Source organism: Meleagris gallopavo, chromosome 8, assembly GCF_000146605.3.
Source record: "Meleagris gallopavo isolate NT-WF06-2002-E0010 breed Aviagen turkey brand Nicholas breeding stock chromosome 8, Turkey_5.1, whole genome shotgun sequence".
Taxonomy (NCBI): Eukaryota; Metazoa; Chordata; class Aves; order Galliformes; family Phasianidae; genus Meleagris; species Meleagris gallopavo.
The window spans coordinates 29,172,975-29,196,204 of NC_015018.2; the positions used below are offsets into that span (position 1 = coordinate 29,172,975).

At 45.9% G+C, this 23,230-nt stretch overlaps 1 protein-coding gene across 3 annotated transcripts in view; it reads left to right on the forward strand.

Moving 5' to 3' along the window:
* The window catches only part of PTPRE (protein tyrosine phosphatase receptor type E), a 59,868-nt gene that overhangs the window by 13,856 nt on the left and 22,782 nt on the right, over nucleotides 1-23,230 (forward strand). The window contains exons 1-5 of one of the 3 annotated variants that reach the window (XM_010714833.3): nucleotides 7,508-7,652; nucleotides 12,469-12,578; nucleotides 19,527-19,629; nucleotides 19,891-19,964; nucleotides 21,621-21,757. In XM_010714833.3, the coding sequence (XP_010713135.1) occupies nucleotides 12,476-12,578; nucleotides 19,527-19,629; nucleotides 19,891-19,964; nucleotides 21,621-21,757 (417 nt within the window). In that variant the 5' untranslated portion in view covers nucleotides 7,508-7,652; nucleotides 12,469-12,475. Of the gene's footprint in view, nucleotides 1-7,507; nucleotides 7,653-12,468; nucleotides 12,579-19,526; nucleotides 19,630-19,705; nucleotides 19,810-19,890; nucleotides 19,965-21,620; nucleotides 21,758-23,230 lie in introns of those variants that run through there. The other 2 variants (XM_010714832.3, XM_010714834.3) reach the window with 2 other exon arrangements.

Consider the following 23,230-nt stretch of genomic DNA (forward strand, 5'->3'; position numbering starts at 1 on the left):
TTCTCACGTTTGCAAGTCGCATCTCTGGCATGCTAAAGAGGCTGCAGACATGCACCCTGGTAGGTACACAGAGCACATACCCAGCATTCGTGGAGGGCACCTTAAGGAGAAGTGTTTTAAAGAAGTGGTGGCAATTGAGGACGGGCAGAGCACTGACTGGTGCGTGCCTGTGTTCCCTCTGCAGAATGGCAGTGTGAAAATGCACTGTGCTGGCTGAGGGCTCTGCTCCTGTGTGGCTCAGGTGTTCCCAGCCATCACTTTCCTGTGTCTCAGTAATGCAGTGGGTGTCTCTTGAATGTTCTTTCCTCCTTCTTTTAGGGGTGGGTGATAGAATCTTGGTTTAAAGAGCTGTAATGAGTGGACTGAGGGGGTGTCAGGGCCCAGCAGGAGGACGCCAACTGGCAGTCTCACAGGCACCCTGCTTTTGTAGCTTGGAAGCAGGATATCTTGTTTTTTTCCCCCCCTCTTTTAAGACCAAATTGAGTAGAAAGGAGCAGAGGACTGGTCCGTGAAGAAACTTTGTCATGGGGTATCTTATAATAGAATCACCAAGGTTGGAAAAGACCTCCAAGACCATCCAGTCCAACCGTCCACCTGCCACCAGTATTCCCCACTAAACCACGCGTCTCAGTACAACATCAAATGTTCCTTGAACACCTTCTTGGTTGGTGACTCCACCACTCTCTGGGCAGTAGTGCATTCCAGCACCTGACTGCTCTTTTGGAGAAATTTCTCCTGCCTTCCAACCTGAATCTGTCCTGGTGCAAGTTGAGGCCATTCCTTCAACTCCTATCACTAATTATGTGGGAGTTTATCTGTCATTGTACAGGTTAATGGAGTAGAGGCGTATATCTGGGAGCATATGTTTTGTCCTTTCACTTTAAGAAGAAAAAGTAAAAGCAGAGCAATTAACAGCAGTTATTTAAGGAAAGATTTCTGTTTACTTGCATAAGAAATCATGAACTTCAGGTGATTCTCCAGCACTCGCAGCACACTACATAGCTTATGTTTTACTGCTCTGCTTTGTCTCTGCTTAATTACTGCCTACTTAAGCTCTTGTAGATAAGAGATGGAGGCTGTTGGAAATTGGTGTGTGGGATGCTCAGATGCTGCTGCTGTGTTTTTGGATGGAAAGGAGGTGGGGATGTGTGGGGAGGTGGGGATGTATCGGAAGCTGCTTTGGGTCCGATGGTGACCCACATGCTGTTTGCTGCAAGCTGTTACTAAAGACAGGTGTAAATCAGGCTTTTCAAGAGCCAAGGACAGGAGCACCCGGGAGATGCTTGGAGTAACCAGTTGTCCATGCTTTGTGCTGTGGGAGCTCTTCCCCACTTGCACGGTTAGGGAAATGTAAGGCTGGGTGGAAGTCATCTCTGTTTTCAGAGTGAATTGTTGGTGTTCGAAAAAGTTAAGAAATGAGAAGTTTAAATAGTGATCCAGTAATGAAATTTAGGTTTCCACTCGGAAGAAAAAAGTGGAATCCAGTTGACGTTAGGTAGAAGTTAAGGAGGAAGAGTTATCTGTGTGGCTCTTGATGGCATGAAGACCTGGGGATTTGAAATGGCACAAATTGTCCTTTGTGCATGTGAGTGAATTTCTGATTTAACTCCCTGGCCTAGTGCTGTTGAGAAAGGGCTCCTTAGGAGTTTTGCACCACCTCAGTGCTTAGCCTGCTTATGGCCTCATAGAGCAGAAACACAGGTGTCTGTTTTTCCCTAAAAATATGTTTTAAATGCTTGTTAAAATGCTGTAAGCTTATATCCATCGGTCAGATTGGTCCTGCAAACAAGCTTGCTGGATGTCCTGCATCCCTCCTTGTGAGCAGTGGCACAAAGAAATATGTCTGAAGCAGGTTTCTGAATCACTGGGGAAACAGCTTTGGGGTAGTATTTGCTGTTTTGGTAGGACCTCAGTGTAAGGTGTGGGTTTGGAAGGCATTTCCTTGTTTTGATGCTGCGTTTCTCTTTTGGTAATACCTAGCAGGGTAATGGGAAGAACCTCATTCTGTTCAGAAGATAAATTCACTTTTTCCCCCCACCCTGCCCTTTGCACAGGACACTGCACCTCTACCCAGGGCAGGTGTGCAGCAGCAGCTTCCTCATGGGCTGCTTTGTGTGGCAGTCAGAGGGTTGGGGTCAGTGCACTGGGGTCAGACAGCTCAGTGCTGGCTGCCTTGTCTCTTATGCCACCAAGTACTAAAGCATTGCAGGGCTATAAAGCTGAGATGGGGCTGAGTGGGAGTACTCTTAAAGGTTCTTACTGTATTTAATAAACTCATTTTAAAACGTATGGAAACTTAGCAGTGTATATTTAAGAGTGCCTGACAGTGTGGTGTATTTCTGGACCCAATGTCTTGTCCCTTCTCCGAGCTGCCTGTCTCTCGGCCCCATCATGCAGACTCTTTGCTAACAGGACAGACAGCTGCTCCTGCCCCTGGCTGCCCTCTGAGTCTTCTAAAGGCAATTAGTGAGCAGTGTGCTGCGTGGTATGGATGCCTCTGTGCAGGAAACAAGGTAACAGCGCTTTGCTGAAGCATTGCACAACCTATTGAAATGTTGTGGTGATGCTTACTTGAACTGGGTTACCTGCATAAACAGAGCAACCCCATTGATGCATTGCAGTCCTGTGCCATTTCCTTGCATAGCCATATGCTTAGGGGAGGGGAAGTGCTGCATCAGCAGTGCCCTGGGTGCTTCTCAGCAGCTGCTCCTACGGGGGTCAGCTGGGGGGTTGGGGGGGGTTAATGTGGCACAGCACTGGGGTTTTGCATCAAGTGGTGATGTGGCAGGGAGGAGGAGAAGCTCCTGCAGCACAGGACCCTTCTGCTGCAGCATTGCAGAGCTGCATGCCCCTGCCACTGTCTGTCTGGTGGCGTTCCCACTCTGCAGCGGTATTTGGCTCTTGAGTTAACTTTTATTTCTTGTTCCTCTTTTATGATACAAATTCTTCTTTTTAGGACTAGAGCAAAGAATAATGTCCTTCCTTCCCGAGGAAAGCTTAACTTGTCCTGAGAAGTGATTCCTGCACTTCAGTGCTTGTGTCCCCGAGCACAGCACACAAACTAAGCTGCAGGCTTGGCTCTTGGGTTTTACATTTCAAACATCTCAGAGGCTTGCTAGTTTAGTTTGAATTGTAGATGCATGGTTCTGTTTATTTTTTGAGGCTCTAGTCTGTAGAAAACTTGAGCATCCCCAGGTATTTGCATTGGGGATGATCTCTCTGGGAGAAATGGCCTATTAGTGGGCAAAGGACTTAGTAACAGATGAGAAATTCAAATGTGTTTAATGTCCCAAAGCCTGATTTTTAAATCAAGGCTGCTGCTATTTGTCATAAATTAAGCTATATAAAGTAAATACATCTGCTATCTTGGGGAATGGCGCAGGGAAAGAGAAATACTGAACGCTGCCTGCAGCTGCCCCGGTGCCAAGGGAGCAGCCCAGCCATCGCTGTGACTTAGAACAGGGGAGCTGGAGGACCCCAAGCTACTGCCTGTCCCCATTGCAGCTGTCTGTCCTCGTTACAGCTGTGTCTTTCACGTAAATAATTGGAGGAGCAGGTTTGCTACATGCCCAGCCAGCACCTAACTACAGCAACAGCTGTTGGATGAATCCCTGTGCACGCTGCTGCCTTGTTAAGGTACGGCAGCAGTCACAAAACAGGTGTTAGGTGGAATTGTCTGGATCACAAGTTCAACATCTGGCACAGCTTGCTCCATTGGCTTTGTCACCACTCCTTATGCATCTCAATTGACAGACAGTGCTGCTGGTTGGTGGAGAGTGTTGGTGTTGGGGTCTGAGCAGTGAGTGCTGCATCCAGCCTGCTGGGCACCACTGGGGAACCTTCCTGCATCCCTGCTGCACCTGGAGGTCTGCATTTGCTGGATGAGACATTGAGTCACCGAGTTATCACTTTTTAATGGGAGCTGAGAAGAGTGCATCTGGAGAGGGGCAACGAAGCTGTGCAGGTTGTGGAGCAGAATCCTGTGGGGAACCTGGGGAGGAGGAGGCTCAGGTTTGGCCTCACTGCTCTTCCAGGTAACAGCAATAGGATGAGAGGTCATTCATTCCTTCATTTATTTTTGTCTTGTGAAGCCAACCCGTGAGATTTTCAAGCCCTTCTGGGCTCGATAGTTCTAAGCCATAAAGTTGACCCCTAACTTTTTCTGTAATGTTTTCTTGATGCATTATGAGTGAGGTCTCAAGTATGCAGACATGGTGTTCTCCTTATCTGGCCTCTTTGAATATGCAGACTGAGCATATACTTTTGCTTTTGGTTTGTTTTTCTTTCTTCCTCCTCTCCCTTCCTCCAAAATAAGATACCTTGCTGTTGAAACACAAGGGTTTAATCTGGCCATTGTGCTGCATATAATTCTCCCATACACGTTTTCCATTGTATGTAATTAGTTTCAGTTCTCAAGGACTGATTTTAAATATTCATATGGATCTAGTACAAGGGAGCATCTGTATGATGATATGTTTTCTGCATCTGAAGAATAAAAGGACCACTGGGATGGAACAAAAGGCAACTTCTCAAGTTAATTGTAAGATTTTATTGGTGTTTCACTCCGCTGCTCCAGGGTTTCTTCTGTGAATCGATTGCACGCTGCCTAATTTATGTATGAACTCTGTCTGAAAGACATTGCAAATTGATTTGCTGACAACGCGTGGGGAAAGGTGACCCTAATTTGTCACTTCAGTCTCTTGTACAGGCCTATAGGGAAGAAAGAGATACTAGAAGTTGCAGAAATGTAAATGCAAATTTTTGTGCTTGCTGCAAGGGGTCTGCATGTGTATTCAGTAAAGCATAATGAATTTGGGGTGGTGGGTAGCAACTGCTTAGTGTTATAGAAGGTGTTAATGAGACTTTAGAATGAGTCAAGGTGTTTATTCTTCAGTATTGTTCCTGTAAGATTTTGTACAGACATCCAACCTTTGTTGGCTAGTGTTGCGTGTTCGCTTGGTGCTCTGAAGAGGCCGGTCCTTTCCTTCTCCGTGTTTCTGTGCTCATGAGCTTACTGCTCTCATGAGCTTGCAGGTAAAACGGTAAGTATTCAAATCAGAGCCTTGCTGCAGAGATATTTATTTATCTAAAATTAGACCCAGAAGGATAGACAGTGAATATTGATGCAGCAAGAGACACGCATGTGGATATGGAATGGGGCTGTGAAATGGCTGTGGAGCAGACTGAATGGAAGACAGCATCTACTGTTTAAAATAAACCAAAAAATAATGTTTTTTCTTCTACTTTCACTGCTGTATTTTCCCATGCTTGCATCTCAATTCAGAACTCCATGGCAGGGCCCTGCTGTGGGTACAGGGCTGTTCTGGTACTGACAGCACTGTTGGCCAGGGTTACAACTGCTTCTCACCCTGGGGCTGCCCGGGTTTTCACTTGAAAACTCGTTATCTGGATGTGGGTTGTGCCGTGCTGAGCATCTCAAAACTTGAACCGCTCTCTTGGGGTTTGGCCTCTAGAGGGTAGAGAACTTCTAGTTAGGTAGCAGAGGAAATGATGGCACAAGTGATGCCTCGGGTTTTATAAACCTTCTCTGTTAAAAATAAGATGAGGCCTTTCCTCCCATGCTATCTTTGGGTAGGTTTGCTCCAAAAGCTGAGGTTATTGAAATGTTCATCAGAATGCTGGTAGAATGCTCTCTTGTGCAAGCAAACGCAGGACAAGGGAGGGCTGGCTCTTGGCTTTTCTGTATATAAAATTGCTCTTGGTGAGGCGTTTCTGTATGAGCCCAGCGTGGTGCTTAGCTCAGTAAAAGCCAGACCTGCACTGCAGAAACCACTGTTGTGGCTGAGCATGTCACCAGCAAGGAGATGGTGCTAGTGGTGCTGCAGAAAGGGAACAAATCCAAGCAGTCGGAGTGAGAAAGTTGCAATAAGCTGGGTATCTGGATATCACACTGCTTACAGAAGCTGTGAACACCTCAGATGGCTGATCCAGCTTTCCTCTGCTTGGGAAGTTTTTCTCCAGCTGTTACGGTGCTTTGCCTGGGTGCAGGCACTGCTGTGGTGATGGTGAGCAGGGGAGGGTCCTGGCTGGCTGCTAGGGTGTGCCCAGGGGATGCACTGACGGCGTGGAGGTCTGCGAGTTGGCTGCAGAGCCCCTGCAGTTGTAGTGCAGGGGAGCACGGCCTGTTTTGGAGCTGGCAGCATTGGAGCATCTGTGCTGAATTGCTGCTTGGGGGGAAGCACGGCAAATTCCTGCTCAGGAGAGGAACAGCGTCTCTCCCTGTGTCTGAAAAGAGAAGAAGTGACTTCTTGTGAAGTTTCTGGTTTCTGAGAGACTTCTGTTTTTGCAGAGTTGATGTTGCTCGGCTCCTTTGCAGCCTCACAAAACACCTGTAGGCTTTTTGCTGTAGGTACCGCTGAGAGAAGCCATCTTCCTGGGGCTTTGGATGGAACGCTGGTGGCAGGCGGAGGGGTGGCTCCTGAGCAGCTCCTCCTCTGTGTCACAACATGGCAAATCAGCTGCTGCACGGATGGGACAAGGCAGGAAGATGGATATTTTCTCACACCCATGGACTGTGTGAAATTCACATTGCGGACCAGACTGAGTCCCATAGGGGCTGTCTGGGAGCTTGTGGGGCCACGATTTGTTGGTCAGAGCACAGAGGGCGTTGTATGGATGTGCTTTGGGGAGCAATCTGATTACCTTTGTTTGCAAACTAGTGCTGAGAACCTGCTTTAGCACGGGGTTGGACTTGGTGGTCCCCAGAGGTCCCTTCATACTGCTGTGATTCTGTGAACCCCAGACAATGAAATAAAATTTTAGGAGGAAGTTTTTACCCAGAGGGTGGTGAGGCACTGGAACAGGTTGCCCGAGGAGGCTGTGGATGCCCCATCCCTGCAGGCATTCAAGGCCAGGCTGGATGTGGCTCTGGGCAGCCTGGGCTGCTGGTTGGCGACCTGCACATAGCAGGAGATTGAAACCAGATGAGCATTGTGCTCCTTTTCAACCCAGGCCATTCTGTGAAATAGCATGAAGCCCTGGAAGCAGTTGGACAGATGGGTAAGAAGTGCCACAGTGTGCTGTGAAGCATCAATCCTGTGGCTCCTGCTGGTGCTGTAGTGAGGTTTTGGCCTTGTCTCAGGCATTGCTTTCTGAGAAGCAAGACCAAGAATAATAGTGTGACGGCACTGTGCTTTGAGAGCAGCAATTAACCCTACAAGGAAAGGCAGACAGGTGAAGGGCTGGGTTGCAGAGCTGAGGGCTCATGGTGTTGCTGGGATTCAGATGCACATTTCAGACAAACTTGTCATAGAGTCAGAGCTGATCTGCCACGGATCTGCTGCGAAGAAGCTCAGCTGTACTATTCAACTCTTTCAAAGCTAGAAAGGTTATATTTAGATTTTAATCCTCTTGCAAACCTATGTAAGATGTGACTCATTGCACTAATTGCACTGAAATCGTGGGACTTTACACTTAGTCTTAGATAGGAGTTGCTTAAACTTCCTCCTTTGTGTTTCAAACCTCCGTTCATGACTTAATGGACACGAATATTTAAAAATTATTAGAGGATCCTTAGTTGACATAGATATGTTGGTTGTTTTTTTTGCTTCCTTGGCTTTTTATAACGGGAGGATCTACAGGAATTCTATTTGAAGTTTTTGAGGCTATTTAGACACTTGCTTGTATATCAGGTAAGCAAATTGCAAGGTGATATCCTCAGTGCGTTAACGTTGGGTCAGCAGGCGTAAGTTTAATGTTAGGGTACTCCTGTGTGGAGCCAGGAGTTGGACTTGGTTGTCCTCCTGGGTCCCTCCCAGGTTGGGACGTTCTGTGGTTTTGGAGTTTTGGGAGAAAGCATTAATGCTTATCACAGCTGTAAGCAATGTCTCAGCTGCAAAGTGTCTTAGCCGCTGCGTCATCATGTGGCAGACTGTTTTATGAACTGTAAATGCTTGCTAACTTCATCCTGATGAATGATACCTCATATATTAATTATTACCACGTCTTGAATATATCGTAATTTTCCAAAATTAAGGCCGCAGCGAGAGTTTACGTTCTTGGTTTTATACACATCTAAAGCAATCATCTTTATATAATTCAACACATATCTTCCTAATCCTTTCTATCCAGTCCTGGTGAGGAGCAAAACTAAAAAACCAAGCAATTAAAAAATAAATAAATAAAATTGTGAATGGACTATGAGATGGTCTGTCAGGCTTCATTATTCTAAATGAAAATTCATTTTATTTGGCTAATTGTTACCTTGCCTCGCTCGATTGCCTACATGTAAGTGGCTACTTTAATTTGTAGTCTTTAATCTTATTCTTTTCAGTCTGCTTTAAAAGTCTGTATTGCACCTATTCTGGGCACATCAGGAGCTGTTACGGTCAGATGTGATTTTGTGAGCAGTTGTATTAAATTATATCTCCATTCTTTTGCTATTTCTGAAGAGCTCTGTAGCAATATCTGTATTTAGATACATACAACAGAAATGATGATGAGTGCTTTGGGCAGAACAGAGAGGTTTTTAGGGTGAAATTGTTTGTAAGTTGGCACTGAGGAGCAGCAGAGGGAGTGCTCCCACTGCACTGGGGCCATGGCAGAGCCTTGCTGTGCTGGGTGCGTGCAGCTGCGCTCCTGCTGGACGTCCATCGCAGCTTCTGGCACTTTAAGAAGGAGCTTAGTCACACGAAGAGAGGGCTGGGAGGGAAATTCAAGGTGTTCTGAGTAGCTCAGGTTGCTAATTTTGGTTCATAGTGCAGTCTTTAATTGTGCTTTTTTTGCTTCTGGGTGTTATTACTGCAAGAGAGAGGATCCAGCTCCATTAGCTCATGCAGAGCTTAGTAAGCACCTCTATGCTGCTGCACTGCCTGCATGAGGAGCTCTGTGTCTGTACATGCATGCTGTTACTGTATTTGTGTATCTAAAGACATTTCTTTATATTTCCAGTGTTGTATTTCCTCCCCCCTTTGCTGGGATCAGCGTGAGCTGCTGCTGACAGCCAGATGTTGCTTTCAGTTTTGAGGCAGCCTGTTTATCAAATGCACACAAAGCCAAATGCAGGCAAAACTGATCTGAAGTCCTTCTCTTCTGGGATTTTAGGATATCTTCATTGTCTGAGCCAGATTGAATTACAAGGATTACAAAAAAAAAAAAAAAAAAAAAAACCGAGATACCTGATAAATTTATTTTCTTTTTCCAAATGCCTGGTTTTTAAGGCAGATCAAAACATACCAAACTTATTGAAATTGTCTTTTAGTGCTTCAGGTGTAACCACAGGTTAAGCAGCATTATTTGAAGATTCCCAAATAAGAAAGGCATCTTGGAGCCACAGCTTTGCAGTTCACCTTCACCCAGATCCCTGCTTCCCTTGCCTTCTAATCCTTGGTGGTGGGTTTCAAAGCAAGTTCTGTATTCCTCACTTGGAATACCCTGGCATTTAGCAAGCACTTCATCTGTTCTATGCTGATCTCTCACATATGGTTCTCAGAGTTTCTTAAATTGGCATCTGTGCTGGAAAAGTGCACTTCTTTGTCAGGTTATTTAGGAAAAATACACAATGAAATGAATAATTGTCCTTACCGTGCTGTAAGCGCTCAAACTCCCTTCTCAGCCTTATGACATAATGCAGCAATAAAATCCAACCAGGATTGGAGTCACACAGTAGCTGTGTAAGTGAACTTGTAGCTGGGTGCTGCCCAAGCTGGGGGCTCTGCCCTCCAAAGCACTGGGCTGGCCTGAGGCTTTGTGGAACAGAACAGAACTGTGGGCTGAATGTACTAAGCTCCTGGTGCCTAGGCTGCAGAATCTATTTAGCACCAAGCTGAAGACTTGCTGTATGATACTAAAGCCTGGAGAGAAATATAGTCTCTACACCATCCTCTTTGTTGGATGGGAAGTTTTGCTGTTTTGATTCACTTTGGGAAGATGCAGGTGCTGTGGAGGAACTCATGCATTTAGCTGGACTGAGTGCTGGGCAGGGCTGTGTCCTTGCAGGGTTCTGAGCCAGACTGATGTTGGGATGGCATCTTCATGTTAAGCATGGCAGGGTTTGTGTTTGCTGTGCAGTTTTACAGTGATTTTTTCTTTTTATCATGCTACTTAGTGGGACGTGGAATCATTTTTCTGTAACTGTGCAGACTGTGAGAATTGTGATTGTTGCAGGAGTTGCTGGCGGATTTCTGCCTTTTTGAAGCTGTAGCTCATCAGGAATAGCTCATAATCCTGTAATACAAAAACGTGATTCCACAGTGTTAGAGCTGAAGCACCTGAGCTGAATACCCATGAAATAAGGAGTGGATGTAGAGGCACACCAGCAGACAAAAGTGCAGTTCCCAAAGTAGCCCCTGTTGCTTTTTGCAGGCAGGAGATGGCTTTGTGCCTCGACAGCCTTGGGCTGCCTGGAAGCCCTGTGATAATGGCAGTGAGCACCTCGCTCCCCTGTTTCTTCCTTTCTGATTTTAGCAGCAAGAGGCTTTTGTTGTATACAGTTTGTCTAAGGTGCCTTTCCACTTACCTATCCTTTTGAGAGATGAGTTGTTTTGTTTTTGTTGGTTTTTAACAGTGTATCACAACACTGCACCTCCTTGAGAAAAGGAAGCGTTGCTGGGTCTGTCGAAGTTGAGTTTTGGCATCAGAAAATGCTATAGCTGAGGTCCTGCAGTAACCGTATGCCACTGAGCTTATGGAAAAGATAAATACGCTGTAAAATGTTCCGTATTGTTATGTATTGTTGCAACTTGCTGAACTCCTCATTCACTGCAGTGCAGGCACAGAGCTCAGTCTCCTGCATCTGCCCCTACATTTGCTGTCAGCTTTGATCCCTTCAGCAAGCAGCAATGCAAAGCACTTGATCATAGATGCAGACAAAGGGGAGATCCCAGAATTTCCATTGTCATGTAGATGCGTTTATTTCTGAGAAATTTGGGGGCCTTGAATGTGTAACCAGGTTGCACTTACAAGGGAACAGATGCAAGGTGTCTGACACAGTGAATGCATCCATAAAGTACCAGCAGTGCTGTGAGGGGTGTAAGGTGTCCAAATCTGCTGATATGGCATCATAGAATCATTAAGGTTGGAAAAGCCAGAAGCTGTCTATGTTCTGGGGCTTGAGGCTGTGGAATTTACCCATTTTTTGCTGAAAGGAGGGATTCTATCACAGTTGTTGTAATGACTGTGAAATTCCTGTGTGTGTTTTCGGTCTGTTGTTAAGCAGTGCTTTATGATATTTTTTGGAAATTGTACTATTAAACATATTACACTGATTACATCAGGAGCTTTGTTGTACAGTATTACTGTTGCTGTAATTTTGGCCATGGATGGAGAACCACTGCCTGACCGCGTTCTGCTGTCTGTGCAATATTGCAATACAGCACCCAGAGCTCAGGGGTTTTGCCAGAGACACCACAAAAATCAGGCAAGGCTGCCCCTTCTGGCTGAGGTGCAGCCTTTGTAATTCCCCTGTTCTTTAGGGACTGGGTAGCTGGGCTTGTTTAGCTTGGAGAAGAAAAGGCTGCAGGGAGACCTCATTGTGGTCTTACAGTACTTGAAGGGAGTGAATAAACAGGAGGGGGAATGGTTGTTTGTGAGGGTGGGTGGTGATAGGACAAGGGGGAATGGTTTTAAAGTGAGACAGGGGAGGTTTAGGTTGGATATGAGGAGGAAGTTTTTCACCCAGAGGGTGGTGAGGCACTGGAACAGGTTGCCCAAGGAGGCTGTGGATGCCCCATCCCTGCAGGCATTCAAGGCCAGGCTGGATGTGGCTCTGGGCAGCCTGGGCTGCTGGTTGGAGACCTGCACACAGCAGGGGGTTGGAACTGGATGAGCATTGTGGTCCTTTTCAACCCAGGCCATTCTATGATGCTGTGGTACTCAGGGAATTATTTTCCGGTCTCACAAAGCATGGAGTGTTGTGTAGTTGGAAGGCTCTGCTGAGATGTTTTATACCTGTAGTCTGATAGCTGTGAGACATGTTCTGCTAAAGAATGCATCTGTGACACTCTGTATGTGGATGGAAACATAAGAAAATGCAGAAATGAGACTTAGAACCCCAGCATCAAACCTGCAATCAAGACAGGAACCACCAAACGTTTGCTCTACTTCTGATGGGCATTCATGCTCATGATTCCAGAGCCTGGTATCTAATAGACTGGAAATGATTCCCAGGTTCATTGCTCCAATGTACTCGTGTGCTGTGGGTCGCTGGTGAAGAACAGCCCTTCTGGCCCCATTTCCACAGTTGCCTGTGAGCGATGTCTGAATGCTGTCTTCCTCTTCATGGACTTTTGTAATGAATTCTTAATGCAGCAACTTGTAGTTTTTCCTTCCTCTTCACATCAAAAATGAAAGTCAGGAGATGAGGCAACGGGAGGGTATAAAGCGAGATTTAACTCTTTCCTCTTCCAAAGCAAGTGTTGTTTTTTTTCTTTTAATTTTAGTTCTGAAACAAATTAAAAACTAAAAGCAATTTGACCTCAAAATTCATCATATGCTTTTGTTTTCTTTCAGATCCAGGATGGAACAACCCTGTCCATGCCTGCTGCTCTGTGTTAGCTTTCTGTTTGTGCGAGCTTTACCACCAAATGGAACTGAATTACCAAAACCCACCAGCACTACAAGTAAGGACAGCATTTAATTTGTGAGGATGGGAATAGGGGTGGAAGGGCCTTCAGGTGAGGTCCCTGCAGTGGCATCATGAATATTTTTGCAGGACTTTGACACCACTAATGTTCTAATCTTGCCTGATGACATCAATGTGATGTGTTTTATTGGTGTCCTACAGTTTACTTTCTGTTTCCAATATGAGGGAAGTGCACAATATGATGCTGACGTATGAGGTCAGCATGATGGGACTTGGACGCTGATATAATGAAATGAAGAATTGATTGTTTAAAAAACAAGGTGGTATAGCTAAACATTGTGAGCAACTAGAAGTTTTGTGTGTATTCCGTGTTTTCAGTCATATGAGCTATCTAAGGAAAGACTTGAGATGGATAAGAGCACAGCATCCTGCATAAGATGAGCTCAGGTGAAAATAGAAGAGGCTTTTGTGAAGGCCCAAGGGCAGTCTTCTCACCAATCCACCACATCTTTTCCACCTCACTAATTCTTCTCCTTCAAATTTCTTCCCTTTCCTTCAAGCCCTCCTGTAGCTGTCCTAACCCATCGCAGTCACATAGAGGGGCTGGCTCAAGACAGATAGATATATTTTAAAGGCCATTGATGCTAGTGTTATGTTCTGTAGTTGGATGTCAAATTTCAGTTGCTTGTTGCCCTTTTGCTTCCCAAACCTAGCTTGGTTCCTTCCACCTGCCTGTGCTGCTGCTGGCTGTTGGTTGTCTGACAGCAGTTATCTGTTGAGGATTTGGCCTGTACTCACATCAGAGGTGGATTTGGGTATAAATAGCTTCTCTATGGACTGGGCTGAAAGAAAATCAAGCTGATTTTTTTCCATATAAATAGCCTGTGAAATCGTGATGACTTCTGTTGTTGATGCCCAGTCTTTATAGGAAGGCATTTCTGTGTTGTTTTCTTTCTGTTGTTGTTTTCATTCTGCTTGTGAGCTTTATGGCCATGTGGCCAGGAAGCCAAGCAGGAGTCCGGTGCCAGGCATGGCTGGTGGTGGGATGGCCCACATTGGCAAGCAGTTCAGGAGTTTGTGCTCAGCATACCAGCACCAGTTTTGGGCACCAGCAAACCTTAGGGTTGGTTAGAGGAGCAAGGGGTTCAAGCAGCAATGGTGAAAACCTGTGTTTCTGGTCTAGTATTAAATGTGGAGGTTGGTGGCCCTGCATGTGGCAGGGAGGTTGGAACTTCCTGATCCTTGAGGTCCCTTCCAACCCTGGCCATTCTGTGATTCTATTGTTTGCTTACAGCTTTGAGATGATGTAGAATGCTTGTATCAATTCAAATGTGGCTGAGTGTGAAATTGCTAGTAAATAGCTCTGCTGTGATGCTGTCAAGTGGTTGTCCTTGCCTTGCTTCTTCTCTGGCACTTGGAGCAATGTAAGAGCAAGGTGTTAGTATTTGTCTGAGTATGTAAAAGTGTGGGAACTGGGAAAAAGGAGCAGCTTGTGAGCTCTGCTGCTTCCGAGAATATTTTCATAAACTGAGTAAAAAGGGAATTTGCTCATAGATGCTGTTCACCTTCAAGGGCAGGTTGGATGGGGCCCTGGGCAGCCTGGGCTGGTATTAGGTATGGAGGCTGGTGGCCCTGCATGCAGCAGGGGGTTGGAGCTTCATGATCCTTGAGGTCCCTTCAACCCTGGCCATTCTGTGACTCTTTAGTTCATGTTTTGGTGCAATACTGCATTCACTGTGAATATGGTAATGTGGGTAAAAGAAATCTTCTCTTCCATGTTTTAATTAAACCTCAATTTCCGTGATACGAGTTAGAAATGATTAGCACAACTAAACTTCTATTTAGAACTATCAGAGCCTTCCTTACTGAGCTGTGAGAAGCAGTTTTGTGTGTTTAAACAAATATGTGCACATGGAAAATATAATCTTGTGTAGAGGGTTGCAAGACAGTAGAATTATCTAACACTTTTAATAGCCATTGAATTAATACAATATTTTTAATTAAAATAATTCTGATTAGAGTATTAAAAAGACTCTTGAATGGATGTGGAGGTAACTGAGAAGAGCTTTCATTTTGCATGCGGATTTGCTGAATGATCCAAAGAGATGTGGTGCATTTGATTATGAGAAAAACAGTTGTAATTTATTGCATGTCCTCATTTTAGTGGGGTGAATTGTTAAAACATTTGCTGAATTGCAATCTTTTCATTTTAAACATGGGTGCACAATTGGTGTTACTCAGCTTTTCCTCATACAGAAGTACTGTGAAATTGCTACCGTGAATTTTCCTTTTTGTAAAATCAGAATGTTGTCTTTTATTGCACCTTCATTTACTGTAGAAATTGTCAATATAGATCAGTATTTATTTTGGTTTATATCTCTCTTTCAAGTAGGCAGGACCTCGCACTATCAAATCCATGTAACAAATTGCTTACGGATGATGCTGTCCATAGCAAATGGCGACTGGTTAGTTAAGAATTAATTAGTTATCCAGTATTAATCGTGGCTGCATTTTTTTCTTTTAATCTCCCCTTGCTGTGTTCTACCAGTCGTGTCATTTCAGTGGGAAAGCAGTGGCAGAATTGCACTATCAAGCTTCTAAGTCCTTTCCAAACATTCAGTGTCAGCAGAGTTTACCGCATAAGCACTTCATGGGTTCCATGCCCCTCTTTGTGCTTCCTTTCTGCTATCAGTGTACTAACATGTTTGGGTAATGAATTTATCAGATGAGCAGGAGCTTGGGAGATAATAAATGTGCAACTTCTGTTGCCCTGTTTTCTGCTGATATTTTGAGATTGAGATCTTTCACAGAATCACAGAATGGCCAGGGTTGGAAGGGACCTCAAGGATCATCAAGCCCCAACCCCCTGCCACACGCAGAGCCACCAACCTCCATATTTCATAGCAGCCCAGGCTGCCCAGGGCCCCATCCAACCTGGCCTTGAACACCTCCAGGGATGGATGGGGCATCCACAGCCTCTCTGGGCAGCTGTTCCAGCACCTCACCACTCTCATAGTAAATAGCTTCCTCCTGACATCCAACCTCAATCTTCCCTCCCTCAACTTAAAACCATTTCCCTGTGTCCTGCTACCTTTCACCTCTTAGGAGAGGTGCTTGAGTCCCTTGATCATTGTTATAGCCTTCTCTTGAACACAGAACATCCGATATGCTCTCTTGTACTGAAAGTAATGGGATCAGTGTATAGGAATCTGCTGGGAGGCCAACAAGTTAGGCACTGGGAATAGTTTTTACAGAAACAACAAAATTCTTCCATTTTCTCATGCAATCCAGAGATAGCAGAACTACCTGTGATAAGTGCTGAGTTCTGCCCTAAGTATGCCACTCAGGTGTGTCTTTAGCTCGAAATCAGCCCAAAGAGCAGCGTGAGGACAGCAATGCAAACAGCATACCCAGTGCCTGCAGCTCAGCAACGTGGTGAGAGATGCTCAGCACTCCTACCTGGTAGATCCTCCAGTCTGAAATTGCCCCTAAAGTACTGCTTGAGGTTTGCACACCTTCTAGGCAAGCTGGGTGCACAATCTGGTGCAGGCTGGGCTGAAATCTGCAGCAGAGCTGTGTCCAGGAGCTCCTGATGGAAGTGTCCCTGGTGGGAGCAGTGCCTGTGTAGCAATGCTGCTGTACCTGCAGGTGACAAAACAGCTCTGTTAAAATTGGACTAGAAGTTTCATCCCTCCCTGTGTGTTTGTTCTGTGGTATTCAGGCTGTGTGCTCTGTACACATGGGATGGGTAAGATCTGTGTTGTGGATCTCTGACACAGCCTGAAAAATGACAAGAGAAGGCACTTGAAATGTGACACAAGTTGGTGAGAGTGGTTAACTTTGAGTTGTGGAAAGATGAGGATTATATCTGTTTTTTCCTGTCTGCAGATTGAGAGCTGTGGATAATTGGAGCCCGCTCTCGGATGAATGATGTCCTGCTTGCTTTTTGTCAAATCCTCACGTTATTTCAGATACATGACTTGCTAATCCAAAATAAGTCACGTAGCTGAGCCTTTGTGGAATGGAAGCAAAAAATAAGAGTTCTAATTCCACTTACATTCGTGGGCCACTTCACAGCCCCGGAGCTACATGTGAAGGAACTGATCCAGGGATGAGGAAGGGAGAAATCTGGGGGGAGCAGGGAAGGAGGAGGGCGGGATGCTTTGTGCTGCTGTTAGTTCCCTTCTGTTGTGGTTGGTTTTGTTTTTGGTGCTGGCACGCTAAAACTGGGAACATCCTCAGCCTGAAGGAAGCGGTGACACATTGCCAGCAAAGGGCTGTGACGGCAGTATGGGGGGCATGTGGGGCAGAGCTGTGGGCGGTGGGGGGACCATGAGGGTGTCACTGTCTTTCTGGTGGCCCAGCTCAGCCCTTGCTGGGATGCCAACCACCAGCTGGAAAGCGCTGTTTGCTGTGAGCAGGAAGCCATGTGGTTTGGGGCTGCTGTCTCCTTGTGGTGGGACATTTCCCTGGCGGTGGCTGTGGGACAGAGCAGCTTCAGAAACCACCGGCCTTTCCTCTGTGTTCTGACTGATGCTTCAGTTGTCAACTTCTGAAGCAGAACTGATTAAAGAAATATTTCAGGTCTGTGGGTCGGTTTCCCTTTAAAATCTGACTGAATGTGTAGGGGGTTTCACAGAATCACAGAATGGCCAGGGTTGGAAGGGACCTCAAGGATCATCAAGCTCCAACCCCCTGCCACACGCAGGGCCACCAACCTCCACATTTCATAGCTGCCCAGGGCCCCATCCAACCTGGCCTTGAACACCTCCAGGGATGGACGGGGCATCCACAGCCTCTCTGGGCAGCTGTTCCAGCACCTCACCATTCTCATAGTGAAGAACTTCCCCCTGACATCCAACCTCAATCTTCCCTCCCTCAACTTAAAACCATTTCCCCTTGTCCTGCTGTTATCTACCCTTTCAAAGAGTTGATTCACCTCCTGCTTATAGGCTCCCTTTAGGTACTGAAAGGCTGCAATGAGGTCACCCAGCAGCCTTCTTTTCTCCAGGGTTTTGTGGGTCAAAGGGCTTTTTGTCTGTGAATCGATATCAGAGCTTCCTCTTACGACTTTTGGATTATGCTTATAAGATAGGCTAGGCAAATATGGAAGAAAACACAAGTAATGAATGTGACTTCTTGGAAAAATGCCGTGCTTTATGTGCACCCTGTGCAGCATGAAGCCCCTGCTGTGGCCCTGCAAGGCCAAAGAACCTCAGTAAATATGCCCATGTTCCAGGAGGAGGAATGTGGTGGTATCAGAGCTCAGCTTCCCATGGGTGCTCCTGCAGCAGCTGGCAGGGCTGCCCTGGCCTCTGCTGCCTGGTCGTACGTCACCAAAGCTGCCTCAGAAATAGGGTGTGAGATGTGTCAGCTCCTCGGAAAGGAGACAGGGGATTTTGCATTGTGTGAGGGACTGAGGGAAAATGTAATTTCCCGTGACTCAGACTTTTTGCTGGATTTCTTTTCATCTTGGGTGTCTCACAACCAAACTGGTTATAAGAACTGATGATATCCCCAAGCCCTGGCTGTAGAGGATCTGAGATTGTCAGTCAGAAGCAGCAGAGGAGGCTCATTTTGCCTGCGAAGGACCTGTCTGTACTTTCTGTTTCTGTCTTTGTCAAGAGTGCTGTTTCTGTGCAAGGCTCAGCATTGCTGCACTCAGCAGCTGGGACAGTGCCCTGTGTGCTGTGCTTCATCCAGGCACTCCCTGTCACAGTGGTTCTGAAAGGCTCTCGAGTGCTGTTTCCTGATGACACTTCTGTCACCACTGCCTGTTTGGTCTCTAGATACCAGTGAAACATCAGGTTTTGTGGCCTTTCTTTTCTTCATCCTGTTACTCTGACTGAGGTGAAGGCTTTCCTTGTGTGCCCCATGGGTTTAAAGCAAGTGACTCCATGCCTTCGTGTGCTGTTAGTGTAACCTCACATCTCTCTGGGTTTTATGTTCCCCATCTTTTTGGTGTTTCTTTTTAACACTCTGACTTGCCTCCTGCTCTCTCACCCATGTCTTAAATCAAACTGCTTCCTTTTGGTGTTCATTCAGGATGTGGAAAGGCAGCACCCTTGGGTGCAGTGCTGCTGTCCTTAGGAGGACCCACTCTGTGGGTATACATGGCTACTGCAGTCTTGTGTTGTGGTGGCTGTTTGTGTCAAGGCTTGTGGCTGGGACTGTTCAAAAAGCATTTGCTGCAAGCAAGCAAAATGAAAGAGTTTTGGTAAGCCTGAATACGATGAAACTGAAATGTGAAGTGCCACTGTTAACAGCAGCGTGAGACTTGCAGTTCGTATTAGATATAACAGATTTCTTCTGTAGTCTTCATTCTGGGCATGTGTAAAAATTACTGGCTGTTGCCACATCTGTCATGGTGTGTCAGACTGGATGAGCTCTGTGTGGCTTTAAGTAGACACTGTGTCTGTGGAGTAGGTAATGCCTGGCTGATTTCTGCCTGGTTGAGCAGCAGCTGCTGTGCACAGGATGCTTGCACAAGGAAACCTCCTGAATAGGCTTCAAGTGTTACTTAGCATCATGCACTCCTTGAGCTTGTGACGCACTGGAACAGGTTGCCTGAGGAGGTTGTGGATGCCCCATCCCTGCAGGCATCCAAGGCCAGGCTGGATGTGGCTCTGGGCAGCCTGGGCTGCTGGTTGGCGACCCTGCACATAGCAGCGGGTTGAAACTAAATGATCATTGTTGTCCTTTGCAACTCAGGCCATTCTGTGATTCTATGGTTTTGCTAGCCAGAAATCTCCACATTACAGAAGCAGTTTGTGCTCTATGCACGTGCACCTTGGAAAGAAAAAAAAATTCCCCCAACGTTCTCTTTCAGTTTGGCTTCTATTAAATAATTTGTGATGCTTTTAGTAAGTGCAGGATGTGATTGTGTAGAACCAAAGACTGCTGATATCCTGTGCTGCTTCTGCCTGTGCTGCACAAGGCAGCCTGCATCTGCAGCGCTTCACATCAGCCGTGTTTCAATTTGCAGACTCTACAGAGGAGAACAACTTACACAAGGACCTGCTGACCTCCATGCTGATCCTGCTCCTGGTGTTCATCATCTTCATCCTGTTGGCCGGCTATTTTTTCAGGTATGCCTGTGTGGAGCTGTGCACGCATTGCTCAGCCTCACATTGGGCTGATCTAATGAGGAAGTGAAAGCACGGCGTGCGTCGAGTGCGCAGCCTTCATTGCAGCAGGGAGCGAGCAGTGCTGCTCGTGGCTGCTGGTAGCAGGATGATGAACAGGAGCAGCTTCTCCAGGCTTACTTGGTTGGTAAAGGCTGGGCTGGAAAAACACCAGGAACCTTTAAATGTAGTTTCTCAGTTTAACGTGATGTGTGTGTGTTTAAGGTTCCGAAGACATAGGAAGGCTGTGGTGAGCTCTGGTGACAAGAAGATGCCAAATGGAATCTTAGAGGAGCAAGGTAAGGGGGGGGTTGTTTTCCTTTTGTATGGGAGTTGTGTTTGTGTGCACATGTTCCTTTGTTAATCAAGAATTCAGTTTTTCAGTCAGTAGTTCTGTTTGCTGCTTATTGTGTAATGTAAATTCCAGAGTTTTTAGTAAAGAGGAAACAGTAAAAACAGCGACAACATAAAACAACAGAAGTCATCTATCTTATCCATCTATCTGTTAACTTTCAGTTGTTGGATTTAAACGCCTTTCACTTTGTTGTGATGCACAGATATTTCTTTGTAAACATTCATTGAGCTATTTAGAAGTGTTCTGTTAAGATGCTGACTGAGATCTGAGTTTTTGGCACTGTGATCTTTGGATGTGGAGAAAGGATTGCAGAATTTCTTCTTAAAAGAGGAAAAATCGTTCATTCACTCTGTGAAAGTACCAGCTGGTCCCTGCACATAAGCAGAGAGAAGCAAGAGGATGGGATAGAGAAGTGGTGCAAGGCAGTTGTGCCAAAATAAAGTACTCCTAGGAACTGATAAACACGTTCCCCTCGCCTCTTTGAATGTGCTGCTTTTACTTCCTTGAGCACAGAGCCCTCAGGACTGGTTGCTCAGTGGGGCTCAGGAACTTCACGTGTGTAGGAGCTGTTCATTTCTTGCTTAGAAATTCTTTTTACCGAAACAAAGGGGAAAAAAATAATGTGAGAGAATTATTTTGGTGCTTTCAGTCAACTCCATGATGCTACATTTGAATAGAAGAGTTGGTTAAAAGTAACAGACAGTCATTGAGAAAGTCAGGCTGCTAAATATACAGAGCCCAGACTTCCTGCTCTGTGCTGGCTGCTGTGCATGAGCCCATGGCAACCTGCTGGGAGCTTCCTGTGCCCCATCCATGCAGGGTCCTGACTCACTGGTATGGCTGTGTTGGAGCCCGGCTGCTAGAAATCATGCCAGCATATCACAGAATCAATGGCCTGGGTTGAAAAGGACCATAATGATCATCTACTTTCAACTCCCTTGCTGTGTGCAGTGAGCATTTGGGAGATCATTCAGTTTTGTGCTTGTTTTTGGTCACAAGTGAAACTTGTCTTAGTGAAGGGTCTTGATTCCTCTGCACCTCCCAGCCCTACTGAGAGACAAGTGTTTGAGCTCCTGGAGGCCCTGCTGGTTCTTGTGGCTGTAAGATGAGGGTGACAGCAGAGATCCCCATCCTGGCCCTGTGCTGCCTTTGCTGGCCTGGCCTACCCTGAGCATCTCGCCCGGCTTGCCGAGGCCAAGCAGGAACCTGCTCCACGCTGGGGTTCTGGCAGGTAATAAATACCAAAAATGGTCCCTCTAGTCCCTGCAAAGCAGCTCTCGGCTTCTGCAGTGCTCCTCAGCAGGAGGAAGGGAATCTTCTCCTTTTGTAAACAAAGCTCGGTTGCCTCTTTATCAGATGTAGGTGCAGAAACCATTGTTTTTATCAATAGTGGTTCCACTTGAGCCTAGTACATTCCTGAAGAATTCATTTGGCTTGTGGTTTTGTTTTTTATTTCATTTAAAATCAGCTTTGTAACTAATTGGAGTTTCATTTGAGAAGTGCGTTTCGGCATCTTTCAAGCATACAAATTTGCCATTTTAAATAATTTATCACTATGTTCTAAACGTGGTTTTAACATTGATTTTCCTTGAACTGACAGAACAGCAAAGGGTGATGCTGCTCAGCAGGTCTCCTTCGGGCCCCAAGAAGTATTTCGCTATTCCTGTAGAAAATCTTGAAGAGGAAATAAGGATACGATCAGCAGATGAGGGGAAACTGTTCCGGGAAGAGTTTAATGTAAGTCCTCAGATTTGGAGTGAAGAGCAGCATATGAAAAACAGGGGGCAGATTGAAACTAATTTGTTAAAACATTGTGTGTGTGATGCTGATGTCTCAGAGCCTTAGCGCATGTTATGTGAGTGTCCTGGTACAGTTTGCCATCCTTTAACATTCTTTCATTTAAGCTGGGCCAGTTTTGAGGCAGAACTGCTGTTTGTGTTAGGTTGCTTGAGGCATTTGGACAGTTCCAGCCCAGTGCTCACATCCCTTAGTGCTCATTCACCTCTGCAATGCCTGCCCCTGCTGTCATGTGTAGTCTCTCTTTTTCTGGGAGTAATCTGGAGGGTTAACAGCTGTGTGACACTGCGATGCCAAATGTGTGATGTATGGACTCTTTGCCACTCACTAGCACTTAAAGACCTTTAGTGTTTGCCTGAAAGCTGGAGGGAAGTGAAATATCTTTAGCATTGATTTTTCTTGTTTGTGGTGGAAGGAGCATTTTTTACAAGTGAGTGCTTCACCTCTATGGGAAGTACTTAAGGTAAGAGGAGAGAGAGGACTTAATATCACCCTAATGAGGTTTGGGGGTTTTCTGGTGATCTGACCGTCTGCACTTTATCATCCCATCACTTCCCTTTTTGTAGGGCTTGGTGCCCTAGCATTTCCATTGAGTGTCTCAACTGTGAGGGTTTTTCTTTGAAGCACTCGGTCAGAAAGGGGATTTTGTTTCTTGCCCTCAACCCAACTTCAGCTGCATGTGGTCGTGGTGATGAGTCTTATCCAGAGCCTGAGGTGAGCTGTTGGCAGAGCTGGTGCCTGTGAACAGACATAGAACTGCACTCCCACAACTTCAGGGACCTTTTCCAAACTTTCGTTATTCCTCTTCACTTCCCATAGCAGCAGAAGCAAGTTGCACAGAACAGTAGCTTAAATGTCAAATACAGAGTTCTCAAAGCCAATGCATGCGTTGATTAGACAGTCTGTTATGTTACCTTCTTAATTGGTAGTGTATTTATAGCTGTGATTTATTTGACGATATATTTGAAAGATATAATTTCTTTTCCTTGTGAGAGGAAGAGGACTGTGGAGATATTTATCTAAGTCGACAAAATGAATGCAAAAACTCATTTGACAAGATGCACGCTTGTGAATTTTGACTCTCCTGATTAATATGTTCCTCAGTCAGGATTGAAGCAAGCAACCTGTTTTCATTTTAAAACCTGCTCTCCTTGGATTGCTTTCTGCACCGTGCTGTGAGCGGGTGAGCTTCAAGTCTGAAGGCTGTGCTCCTGCGTCCCTAAGTGAGCAGGCGTCCATAGAGCAGGCCTGGAGGTGGCTGAGGGTGGTGGTGTGTAACATCTGCTTGGTGGGGTTTGCACTTGGTTCCCCCTTGTATTGCCTGTGTGCCCGTCAGAGCCCAGTGGAGACAGAAGGTCCCAAATTCGGCCCTGTCCTGACAGCAGCACCCAGCGGTGCCGAGGCCTGCTGTGG